This window comes from Rhincodon typus, chromosome 7 (assembly GCF_021869965.1).
Source record: "Rhincodon typus isolate 14 chromosome 7, sRhiTyp1.1, whole genome shotgun sequence".
Taxonomy (NCBI): Eukaryota; Metazoa; Chordata; class Chondrichthyes; order Orectolobiformes; family Rhincodontidae; genus Rhincodon; species Rhincodon typus.
The window spans coordinates 4955380-4969281 of NC_063338.1; the positions used below are offsets into that span (position 1 = coordinate 4955380).

A 13902-nucleotide genomic window follows, 5' to 3' on the forward strand; every position below is an offset into this window, starting at 1 on the left:
TTTTAGAAGCAGAAATAGGGCTAAGTTGCCTTGGGCTGTGCCCACTATTAGAATAAAAAGTGAGGATTAAAAGGGGCCTCACAGTTATTCACAGTCAGTGAGTTTTTGCTGCTTGAAAGCACAGGTGGTCATGATCACAGTTTGGGAGATCCTGGTTTAATAGGTCCTTAATACCTGAAATAAAAAAAACACTGATCATGTCATAACAACAGGTACACAGGGTTGAGTGAAGAAAAGGAGAGAACTGAAGAGGTCATATTCACATAACATTCTACAATTAAAAGGGATGGATACTCTTCTGCCATTTCAGGGGATGAAACCCAAATGAAGCTGCTGCCCAGGTGAAAGGTCACACAAAATTTAAAATAGGAGTTAGCAGCAGGAAGCTACTGTTAACACAGCAAGAACTACATAGAAAAGACTTGATTCAAAATCTAGCAAGGTCTTTCAACAGCTAGTAAATAGATTAACACAAAGAATCGAGGATAGGAATCTCAGCATTACAACTAGCAAATTATTACAGCTAATACAGACAAACGTTCAGGTAAAGATATGACTTGAGGGATGTGTGCAAAGAAGAATTCAAATGCTAGTCATTTGGAAGTTGAAAGCTATTCAGGCAGCCTGGGTTTACATGTTTATGTATACATAAAAATGAGCATCTGAATTGTGCAGACCTGACAGTTTATATTTTTAAATACCAAGACTGCAAAAACGTCAGTCGTTGAAAAGAAAGTAATTACTTTAATTAACTGAAAGATCTTAGGCAAAAACAAGTACTACCATGATCACAGGATATTACCTCACCAGCATGAACACAATGGGCCATAATTTGTCAAATGTCACTGAAGCTAACAGTACAGAAATTTCGAGGAAGGGACAGAAGGGTGTTTAAACTCAATAGTTCAAAGGTTGCTGCTTGAACTAGATCATGCTGTCAAAAGCTTTCCAAAACTGGCATCCTATAAATCTACCCTGGTGGCCCAGAGGTTTCAACTCCATGCTTTCACAACTGCAGCCCAGGTTTGATTCTTGGTCAGGGAAGAATATGCACAGCTCTTGTGGTACACTGGTAGAATCTAATGCTGGGCCAAAAAGTCCAGGTTCAAGACCGACCTACTCCAGAAGCATGTCAAATCATGTCCAAACATGTTCATTTAAAATAACCATAATCTACATCAGTAAATGTGAAAATATTTCATTTACGTAGTAACTAAGAATTAAACTTAAAGTCAAATCTCATTTATTCCAGTTATAGCCTTTTGACAACATTGTAAGTGTTAAACACTGCAAAACAAAATCTCAATCTCATTCCTTCAGGCATTTTTTAAAAATGCAAAATGTAATATTTAAGTTGTCTAAAAACTACCCTTTGTTTCCTTTTCTTTCCAAAGTAGTCTTCCTTCCCTCTCTCTTTTGATATCTCTCCATAGATACTACAGCTTCTGACACTATTATCCATTGCTTTTATTTCACTGGTCTAGTCAAATTTCTAGTCAATGATGCCCCTCAGGATGCAGATGGAGGGGGATTTCACAATTGTTATGCCTTTCAATATTAACAGGAGGTGACTTGATTCTCTTGGTGGAGATGGCCATTTCATGGTGTTAATGTTATATGTCAATTATGAGCCATAGGCTCAACATTGACCATCGTTCCCACATGGCATAGACCACTTCAGTATCCAAAGACTTGCAAATGCTGAACTTGGTGTAATCATCAGCAATTATTCCCCACTTCTGAGCTGATGGTGAGGGAAGGTCACATAAAGCACCTAAAGATGGCTGTACCTTGGACACTATCATAACAAACTCCTGATATGATGGCCTGGGGCTAAGATAATTAATCTTCAACAACCACAACTATATTTCTTTGTATTTCTTATGACTACAGCCAATGGAAAGGTTTCTTCCCGATTCCCATCTACTTCCACTACATACTTGCACTGGATGAGGGCATCGCTGGCTGAGCCAGCATTTATTCCCCTTCCCTAATTCCAGAGGACTGTTCAGAGTCAAACACATGGCTATGGATCTGAAGTCACGTGCAGACCAGAACAGGCGAGGATAGCGGATTTCCTTCACTCAAGGACACGAGTGAATCAGATGGGTTATTTTTCCCTGAAAATCGACAACAGATTCACGATCATTGTTAAACTCTTAGTTCCAGATCTTTTATTGAATTCAAATTCCACCATCTGCATTGGCGGGATTCGAATTCGGATCCCTAGAACATTACCTGGTCTCAGTCCAGCAATAATACCCATAAGCCATCACCTCACACACCTCATACTTGCACTTGATGCTGTTAAAAGTTATGTCAGAGAAAAACATCCGCATGCAAACAGAAGGCACCCATCTCTTCTGATGGGAAAAAGACAAAAAAAAACGAATTCCAAGAAAAGACCTCTGTCTACCTGATCAACTATCAAACCCAAAGAATATCCATCACCCTGCAGACAGCAGCACTTCACCAGTGCTAAAAATCAAAAAGGACTGAGGGACCACTCCTTTCACAGATTACAGAAAAATCAGAGAAACCTTACAGTGTGGAAACAGGCCATTTGGCCCAACAAGTTCACACTGCCCCTCCGAAGAGCATCCCATCCAGAGCCATTCCCCTACCCCTGCGTTTCCCATGTCTAACCCACCTAACCTAAACATCCCTGGACACAATGGGCAATTTAGCATGGCCAATCCACCTACCCTGCACATCTTTGGACTGTGGGAAGAAACCGAAGCACCTGAAGGAAAATGATGCAGACAAGGGGAGAACGTGCAAACTCCACACAGTCGCCCAAGGGTGGAATCAAACCCAGGTCCCTGGCACTGTGAGGCAGCAGTGCTAATCCATGAGCCACCCACTGTTGAAATGTGGACATATGATCTTAGGAATCTTATTTAGCCTACCTAATACATTCTTTTATCCCACGTCCTCCATAATATTGACTTTAAACCACTTGTCTTTTGTTTGTATTAATCATGAACTAGCAAAGAAATAGATTAGAATTGCTTTCTTTCTTCACTCTCTTGTTGAAGTGTGAAACAATAATTATTTTTCTGTTCCTTACAAAGCCTGGTATGAACGGTTTTGCTTACCAACAGCAGTTACTCAGGCAAATTGTCTCATTGAGATCTTACACATTTCAAGATGGCTTGTAGAAAATTGGCACATGTTTATCAGCACACTCTTCCCGGTTAAGTTGTGAAAATATAGCAGCACAAAGACATGTTTAGAGTCAAAATTATTGCTTTGGGCTTCTATTTTGCATGATAGACTGAGCCATGCTTATCTGAATTGACCTGTAATCAATATCATAACATGGTTTATAGTCAAAATTTAAAATCAAATACGACTTGGATGCACTTAATTCAGCAGTACAGCTCATATTCTTAAATCATTATTATAATGTAAGGAGATCCAAAAGATACACTTTCATATCATCACACCTGTAAAATGTTATGTTCATACAAATTATCTGAGCGCAATGGTCATTCATTGACAGAATAATATCACAGCCAGCATCATTTCAAAGTAATTAACTGATCTGATTTTTCAAAATACGTGGAGAAATGTTGGTCAAGGGCATCAAACATTCTACTCCTCCCTACACTGTGACACGAGATATTCAAAGTTTACCTGAGGTACCAATATAGTTTATGAATATCTAAGTGTGACATTTCAAAGGGTAGCAACCCTAATATTGCAGCAATCTTTCATTGCTGCATTACACTGCCAGTCCATACACAACATTCGGGACCTTGTGTGAGGCTTGAACATACACAATGACAGAGGCACATGCACCAAAAATGAAGGTGAGATGACATTAGCATACAGTCATACAGCACAGAAACAGACCCTTCAGTTTAACTTGTCCAAACCAAGCTAGACCCATTTGTGAGCATTTGGCCCATATCCCTCTCAACCTTTCCTATTCACATACCTATTCTGATGTCTGTTACATATTGTAATTGTATATGCCTGCAAAATTAACAATACTAACCATGTGCAGTGGGAAGGTTTTGAATGTAAACAGAACAAAAGACAACTTACTGCAGAGGTATATATTCACGAACTATGTTGTGTAAACAGCAAGGCAGCCAGTCTAGACATGTGAGATAACAAGGTGTAGAGCTGGATGAACACAGCAGGCCAAGCAGCATCAGAGGAGCAGGAAGGCTGACATTTCGGGCCTAGACCCTTCTTCAGAAACCCCTCTCCAGCATCTGCAATTCCTACTATCTCTGGAACAGTCTAGACATGTATCTATATTACAGAGGCCTCAGTGACAAGGAAGATTAAACATTCAGTTTTACAGCAGGAATTACATACTTAACTGCCGCATGCTCAAATAATATTCTAACTCAAACTACACATAAAAAAAAACTTAATCACAAGAACACCTTAAGTACCTAAGCTTCAGGTTTGTCAATGTAGGACATCATATTACAATAAATTGGCCAAAATCTCTAGAACAGCATAAGAACATAAAAGCAGAAGCTGGACTAAAAGCCATCTAATCATTTAGGTCTATTCAGCTACCAACAAAACTGCGGCTAGTCTTCTCATACCATTCTACCTTCATGCATGATCCCCAAATCCTTGTATTTCCCAAATACGCAAAAAAAATTAACAAAGCAGTCATTCTATACTGTGTAAATGGAAACAGAAAGTTAGTAAGGGACATGGATAACGTGACAGGGAAAAATACAGCCAATCATTTCCATGAAGGGATGTATGAACCCATCTACTTGGGGCCAGAGCCCAGTTGGAGTATTTTCTTCATGGCAAGAAACTTGAAAAATGCAGGAGCAAGACATTTTGTACAAATGTCAAAAAGTTTATGTAGGGATACAAAACATATTCAAAACAGCTAATAGATTGTGGCCTTTTTCTTATGGGGCTTTGAATTAACAGTAGGTTATTTATACTCTACTGAGCCACATTTAACCCAGTCAAGGATATTGTTCGTAGTTTTAGGTGTTGAGTTGGAGGATGTATGAAGAGATTCAGAAGAACGTTACACAGCCTTAAAAGAATTTCATTACGACAAATTACATAAACTGGTTTGTTTTTATTCGAATTTTGAAAGATGAGTGATTTAATTGAAATATTTAAAAATATGATTCAATAGAGAGAGAAAATATTTCCCGAGTAGAATATTCTTAAGAACAAGGGGCAATAAAATTAGCTCTTGCAATCGAAGAAATCAGACAGCACATACTCCCTGCAAAGATACCAAAAAGCTTGAACGTCTCACACAGTAGGCAATAGATGCACAATCAATTGAAATGTAAGACTAGGATTGATTTTTATTTGTCAACGAAGGGTATCAGTTCAGACAAAGTGAAGCCAAGCATATGTATGCACAAATCAGTCACCAGCCAACTTCATGACAGAACTGGCTGAAGGTCCAACTATCTCCAGGTTCCATATATCAGCTAGGAACAAATCACAGTCCAAGTAAATGAGTTCCACTTGACATACCTGTGTGGCTTTATCTCTCACACAAGGAGCAGAATGGCTGTGCACATCACGTGGCCACTGACCAGTGAGGTAGGGAGCTGCAAGCGTATCCAATGATGACGTTCGGCGGATATTACTGGAAGGGCTCACCAGAGACTGACGAGATCTGTCAACTGAAATGAGGGAAACACTCGCATTAACTTTTCATAATCCAGAATCAAAGTATTTCAATCTTGACACACATTTTTGCAGACAAAATGAAGTGTATAAAAATACGGAGATTGCTACTCTGAAGAATTTCATCAGGGCACTCCCATGGTTCCGATGATCCTTTCCCTTCACTTATTTTAAACTCAATTCCTAACCAAAGAGCATAAATCCCTCAAGGCAGCAATTCCAAGTAGCCTAGTCTCTACTGTAGTCAGCATAGTGACTATTATTTAACTGAGAGACCTGCACTAGTGGCAGCAGGCTATTGGACTAAGAGTATCACACCAAAGCCTGATCCAGATATGAGCATTTCCTACAAAGATCACTGAACAGGACTGAGAGTTCTGGCTTATTTAGATACTAACAGCTTCTTGTAGAAGATAATATTTGGTCCTATTTTGACCATAATCGAGCTATTACTTTGGGAGGAAATTGATAAGCTTAAGGCCTAGGTAGATGAAAGCTCAAGTCAGCCCCATGATATCATTTCAAGTGCTCCTCAGGGCAGTGTCCTCAGCCCAACCACCTTTAACCATTTAAGTTGGAGTAAGGATATTTCCTCATAATGGCAGTGTTAATACATTTGAACTTGACCTTAACTTGAGCTAAATACCCTATCTTGCATGTATCTGGACAATGTCCAGTCTTGAAATAATACGTGGCCAGTGTGACAATAATACTACATGTGCCAAACCATCTCCAAGAAGCAGCAATGCCTTGACAGCATTACCATCACCAAATTTCTCTAAGCATCTGCCCTCTGCCACCTAGAAGGACAAGAACACTTGTGAATACAACCATATACCACTTCCTCTTCAATCCCTTTTTTTGGAACGATACCACCTCTCCTTTGCTTTCACTGGGTCAAAATCCTGGAACTACACATGGTCTGTAGAGGTTCAAGACAACATTTTTCAAGGTCACTTGAGGGTGGGTGATAACTATTAGCTTTGCAACACCCATATTGCATAAAAAAATTACTATTTCTTCCTCACTATTTGGTAGTCTATAGCAAATGGCTGACTAAACAAACATTTAGTTAAATAATAAGGCAAAGAAATAAATTCAGTTTTTCTGCTGCTTTGTAAGGGAATGTTGGGTGAATGCGTCTTTGAAGGCAAGACCCAAGTATCGGACGGAATGTTCATGAACCGGAAAAACGAACACTTCCTCTTCCAAGATGTTGCATATCCTGCTGAATACTTCCAGCATTTCCAATTCTTATTTCAGAATTCCAGCATCAGCAGGGCCTTTCAATTTCTGTTGTAATGCTGGCAATTTTTTTCAATTCTCAAATCCTCAACATATACGTCTATCTTTCTATGCACAATGCCAATGGTTTCAGCCAATTAATGGTGAGAGAACATAAATGTTAAATAACAAGAAACAGAAAGGTAGGTTATAAAAAAAGAAAAAATAGCTAAAAAAATGGATCCATCACACAGAGTCAGGATATTTTCTAACAGGAAAGAGAGCCATAGATTCAGAGATCTACAGCACAGCAAAGGGTCGCCACCTTTGGCCCATCTCAAGAAAGAGAGAAATAGCAGAAAAGCTAAGCAGAGATAGTAGGAACTGCAGATGTTGGAGAATCTGAGATAACAAGGTGTAGAGCTGAATGAACACAGCAGGCCAAGCAGCATCAGAGCAGCAGGAAGGCTGACGTTTCGGGCCTAGACCTACACCTTGTTATCTCAGAAAAGCTAAGCAAGTGCTTTGAGTCTGTTCTCCCTGAAATACTGAAGATTCAAGGGTCTAGTCAATGTGTGGAACTGAAAATAATCAGCATTAAGAGTCATAATATAGAAATAAATAAGATTGAAAGTTAGCAAAACGCCAGGGCCCAATGACCTTCATTCTAGTGCATTGAAAGAGAGGACTATGGAGATAGTAAGTACATTGATTATCATCTTTCAACATTTTATTCATTTTGCAGTGGTGTCTCCACACTGAACAGCTGCAAATGTAACCCCATTGTCGAAAGAAAGGATGAAGTGAGAAAAAAGCGAACTACAGACCTATTAGTCGGATTTCAGCAGTAAGGAAATAACTAGAATATATTATAAATGGTATGATTACTGGATATTTAGAAAATGCTTGTCTGACTGGACATGGGTCAACATAGTTTTTTAAAGGACAAATTATGTTTGACAAATCTGATTTAGCTTTTTTTTTAAATATTACCAGCAGAGTTGATAAGAGGGAACTGAGTGGATATTGTGTTTGAGATCTTAGGAAGGTTTTTAATAATGTGCCACAGAAGGGATTAACTAAACAAAATGGAAGTGTGTGTGTACACACACACACACACACACACACGTGTATATATATATATATAATCTCACAGCTTTTTATACATACATAAAAAGCAAGAGGGTAGCCCACTCAAAGACAAAGGAGGGAATCTGAGTGTGGAGCCAGAAGAGGTAGGCGAGGTTCTAAACGAGTATTTTGTGTTGGGGTATTCACAAAAGAGGAGTTGGTGGAGGATGATCTCAGGAAAGGGAGTGTCAAATTTCTAAGCCAAGTTGCTTCCAAAAAGAGGTGTTGTGTGTCTTAAAAAAAGTATTAAAGTAGGTATGTCCCCGGGTCCTGAAAGGATCTATCCCAGAATATTGAGGGAGGCAAGAGAACAAATCGCTGGAACATTGACAGACATCTTTGTATCCTCTTCGGCCACAGAAGACTGGAGAATAACCAATGTTGTCCCATTGTTTAAGAAGTCTCATGTCAGTGGTAGCGAAATTACTGGAAAAGATTCTCGGGGACAAGGTCTGTATGCATTTAGAAGCAAATGGACTCATGAACAATAGACAATATGGTTTTGTGCAGGGGGGACCATGCCTCACTAACTTAATCGAGTTTTTTGAGGTGGTGATGAAGTTGCTTGATGAGGGAAAAGCAGTTGATGTTGTCTACATGGACTTCAATGAAGCTTTTGACAAGATCCCTCATGGCAGACTGGTACAAATGGTGAAGTCATATGGTATCAGTGAACTGCCAAGATGGATACAGAACTGGCTCAGTCATAGGCAAAAAAGAGGGTAGCAATGGAAGGCTGCTTTTTGGAATGGAGAACTATGACTATTAGTGTTCCACAGGGATCCGTGCTGGGACCTCTGCTGTTCGTGATCATAAATGATTTGGAGAAAAACATAGCTTGTCTAATTAGTATGTTTGCAGATGATACAAAGATTGATGGAATTGAGGATAGTGAGGAGGATTGTCAGATGATAGAGCAGGGTATAGATCAGTTGAAGGCATGGGCAGAAAAATGGCAGATGGAGGTTAATCCAGACAAATGTGAGATGATGCATTTGGAAGGTCAAGTACAGGTGGAAATTATACAGCGAATGGCAGAACTCTTAGGAGTATTGGCATGCAGAGGGATCTGGGTATGCTAGTCCATAGATTATTGGCAGCACAGGTAGATAAGGTAGTAAAAAAGTCCTATGCCATGCTTGCCTTCATTGGAAGGGGCACTGAGTATAAGAATAGGCAAGTTATACTGCAACTTTATAGAACTTTAGTTAGGCCGCACTTGGAATATTGGATACAGTTCTGGTCATCACACTTCCAGAAGGATGTGGATGCTTTGAAGGTGGTACAGAAAAGGTTTACTAGGATATTGCCTGGTCTAGGGGATTTTAGTCATGAAGAAAGGTGGGGTAGACTAGGTTTGTTTTCAATGGAACGCACCAAGTTGAGGAGCAACCTGACAGAAATTTTTAATATTGTGAATAGTGAGTAAAGTATGAGGCTTTTTCCCAGGGTGGAGGTATCAATTACAAGGAGACACAGGCTTGGTTGGGGGCGGGGGCACAGTTTAAAAGAGATGTGCAAGGCACATTTTTCACACAAAAAATGCTGTGAGGCAGCAGTGCTAACCACAGCCACCGTGCCGCCCTGTATTGGTGCAGGCTTGGAGGGCTAAAGGGCCCTGTTCCTGTACTATATTGTTCTTTGTTCTATTATGGGATTGGTGATAATATACTAGCATGGATTAAGGATTGGTTCACAGGCAGAGAGCAGACAGCAGGAATAAATGAATCATTCTCGGGTTAGTAGGCTCCGACCAGTGGGGTACCACATGGACCAGTGCTTGGATCACAGCAGTTCAATAATTTATCAAAGGTATGGTGTGAGGGCTAACTGGAATCTTTCCAAGTTTGCAGATGATACAAAAACTAGTTGAGGGTAATGAGTTACGAAGAGGATTCAAAGAGGCTTTAAAGGAATTTCAACAAGTTGAATGAGTGGGCATGAGCATGGCAGATGGACGACAATGTGGCTGAGTGTGAGGTTATCCACTTTGGTTAGTGGAACAAAGGCACAGAGTATTTCCTGAATGGGGTGAGATTTCAAAAAGTGGTGACCAAAGTGACCTCTGAGTCCTTAATCAAATCCCTGAAAGCTTGCATGTAATGCAAGTCAGAGTGCAAATGGTATATTGGGTCTTTTTTGCTATAATAATGGCTTGAGTACAGGAACAAAGAAATTTTGCTTTAATTACGTACGGCTTGGCAAAACCACATCTTGAGTATTGTATGGAGTTCTGGTACCTATGCTTTAAGGCTGGTTATACCTGCCATAGAGTGCACGCAGCACGAGATTCACCAGGCTGATTCCGAGGATTGTCCTATGAGGAGAGACTGAGGATACTGGGCCTGATTTCTCAAGAGTTTATAAAAATGAAGGATGATCTCAGAAACTTCAAAAATTCTTGAAGGGTTAAAGAAGAGTGCAAGCAAAGCCAGGGGACATAAATCCTAAATGACTTGCCTTGAGACCAAGATGAAAAGCAACCTCTTCATTCCAGGAGAGAAAGTGATTCTTTGGAATTCTTTACCCTAGAGGCTGTGGAAGTTGTCATTAAATTAGCTCAAGACAACAGTCCAATCCTGAAAGCACACAGTTTGTCACAGGTGATCTTTGAAGCAGATGGGTGAGACACACGGGATTTTTGTTTTAACTATTCATTTATCGGATGTGGGTGCCACGGGGTGGGTCACCATTCATTGCCCAACCTTGAATGACCAGACAGCAGTTGAAAGTCAACTATTTTGCAGTGCATCTGGAGTCCCATATAGGCCAGGCCAGGTAACGATAGCAGGTTTCTATCCCTGAAAGACATTGGTTTTTACAACAATTTGGCTCACCAATCAGCAATGGTTTCATGGTCATCAGTGGATTCTTAATTCTAGTTTTTTTTATTGAATTCAAATTCCACCATCTACCATGGTGTGATTCAAACCCAGGTCCAAAGAACATTAGCTGATTTTCTGGATTAACAGTCTAGCAATAATACTACTAGGCTTACTACCTCCCCTTTTGCACATTCTTACTGTTGATTGGTCTCCATGTGGTCTACTCAGTGACACTGCAAGTGGTTGGCACCTTCATGTTTCTTTGTTCTCCAGAAATCCAGTTACCAACTGCACAGGCACTGGAACCACTCCTACCTCAAGAATTGTCAAATCCATTCACAATCCATTTTTTTTAAAATCACCAAGAAATCTCCTCTTAAGCATTCATGTTCTTAGAACAGCTGCTTTCTCCTGTTTCTCTGCATACAAAGTTCTGCACTGCTCGTCCCACTTCGTAAATCTCTTCCACAACTCAAGGACCTGACATGCTATCTCAAGTGTGGTGCCCAGGACTACACAGCATTCCAGCTGGGGTCCAACGACTTTACTGTACACTCTACATTAATTCTATAAAGTTTATTTTTGTAAATCCATACAAGAGAAGTCATCTCAAATTATACTGCCTCTTACAAATTTGTGAAAATCATAACAGCAGATTGGAAGCAACTGCTCCACACAAACTTAAACAATTCAAAGAGAAATGTCATCACCACTTTCTCAACGGCAAAAACGAATATGTAATATTTAAGGACCTTGCCAACAGTGCCCACATTCCATAAGTAAATAATTTTAAAATAATCCAATTCGTTGAATTATTTTGCATTCCATGTTTAAGGTTTCCAATTATTCTGCAAAGTAATAATTGTGATATTTGAAAACCTGTTTGTTCTAACAGCATCCATATTTCTAAGAGATTCTGTTAGGAGGAAACAGAATTCTGAACTGTATCATCATATTTCTCCCAGCAAATAATTGGCAGATTTCTATTACAGAATCATAGAATTCCCAGTGTGTAGAAGCAGGCCATTCGGCCTATCGAGTCCACGCTAATCTCCAAATAGTATCCCACCCATTCTTGCAGAAACATTTTGACTACAGCACCAGGGAACAAGGCTTGATTCCAGCCTTGGGTCACTGTGTAGAGGTTGTACATTCTCCTGTGTCTGCATGGGTTTCCTTCGGGTACTTCGGTTTCCTCCCACAGTCCAAAGATGCGTGGGTTAGGTGGATTGACCATGTTAAATTGTCTGTAATGTCCAAAGATGTGCAAGATGAGCCAAGGGAATTACAGAGTTCGGGGCTATGTTGGGGGGACTGGGTCTGGGTGGGATGCTCTTCAGATGGTCAATGGAAACTTGATAAGCCAAATGGCCTCTTTCCACACTGTAGGGGTTCTATGATTCTACTCTAAACATTTCGATTCAGGAGAGGTTTGGCCTCTAAAATGCAACATTATTTTATTCCAATAAAGCTGTACTTGGCTGAAATGGACATCAAAATCAAGTGTTAACTCCTTATTTTTACCCACTGATACATTCCCGAAAGCCTTATGAAAGCAAACGTTGGGCAAGGACAGGATCATAGTCGGTGATACTTTGGTGATCAGAGTCTCTTTTGGCATGAACAAACCGGATAGTTCTTTGCGGTTTGAGTTTTGGTATAAAATTCCATTAAAATCTATCTTTTGGTTCAGACATGAAATCATTATATAATCCCCTGCTGCAAACGGATCACTGATTGCAAGCTAATACAGAAATTTCAATGTCCCCAAAGCACAGCTCAAGCTAGAATTTCCTATCCATTACTCAAGTTAATTTCAGTCGGCCAGTATTTGGAGGAAAAGTTGACAGGATGTGAAAATTGGCCAGCAGGTTCAGACGATTAAGACAAACATTGACAGTTATGAACTTGCAGGCCAATTTATGCCTCTCTTGCAAATAACATCTATTTTGCCTATTTTTCAGAACTTCTTGGATTTGTAACACCTCATATTTCGCTTGGGAACCCTGCAGCCCAATGGTCTCAATGTGGACTTCACAAGTTTCGAAATCTCCCCACCCCCAACCTCATTCCAAGACCAGCCCAGCTCGTCCCTGCCTCCTTGACCTGTCCATCTTTTCTCCCACCTATCCGCTCCTCCCACCTCACTGACCAACTCCCATCCCAACTCCCTACCTACACTCACCTTTATTGGCTCCATTCCTGCCTCCTTGACCCACCATCGCCTCCCCCTCTCTCTATTTATTTCACAGTCCCCTTCCTCTCCCCCATTTCTGAAGAAGGGTCCAGACCCGAGATGTTAGCTTTCCTGCTCCTCTGATGCTGCCTAGCCTGCTGTGTTCTTCCAGCTCTACACCTTGTTATCTAAAAAGAATACTTAACTACTTTTTATTTTCAGATCACTGAGATCATGTTTCATTTTCTTGTCCCTTTTTATCCCTCCCCAAGTCTCCGAATATGTCAATTTTATTAAAACAGAGTGCGAGTGAACTTTTCCAGAAATTTACCTGCAGGTTAATTGCAGTATAACATCAAGAGCAGAACATTTCAGTCAACAGATTTTCTCCATCCTCAGAGTGATTACAGCCAGCTTGCACGAAGAACAGTCTGAATGGTAAACCCACACTTTTAAATTGTTCTCCTTGCTTGGCTATGTGCATTGAACTTGATTTCCAATAGTTTTTAACCTCAAACATTTTAACAAAAAAATTGCACATTTATCATTCACAATTAACGTATTAATTTACAGTAGAAGCATCCAGTACATTTCTCCCCATGGAGAGTCAGAGTCATACAGCATGGAAACAGATCCTTCGATCCAACCAATCCATGCCAACCATATTTCCAAACTAAACTTGTTCTACCTGCCTGCAATTGGCCCACGTCCCACAAAACATTGCATTTTCATGTACTTATCCAAATGGCTTTTAAACGTTGTGACTATACCCGCATCCATCATTTCCTCAAAGTTCATTTCACACACAAAACTGCCCCGCCTGTCTTTTTATGATTTTTTTCCTCTTACCTTAGTGGCAAGATAGATCTTCAGCTGAGGTGGGGGGGGGGGGGGGGGGGGGGG

The 13902-nt window shown here is 40.3% G+C and overlaps 1 protein-coding gene across 1 annotated transcript in view; it reads right to left on the reverse strand.

The window, feature by feature from the left end:
- Positions 1 to 13902, reverse strand: part of LOC109927323 (protein FAM117B-like) — a 182030-nt gene that overhangs the window by 165504 nt on the left and 2624 nt on the right. Inside the window, exons 3-4 of the mRNA XM_048598678.1 lie at positions 6371 to 6443; positions 5488 to 5666 (exon numbers count right to left, since the gene is read on the reverse strand). Of these exons, the coding sequence (XP_048454635.1) occupies positions 5488 to 5666; positions 6371 to 6443 (252 nt within the window). The remainder of the gene's footprint in view (positions 1 to 5487; positions 5667 to 6370; positions 6444 to 13902) is intronic.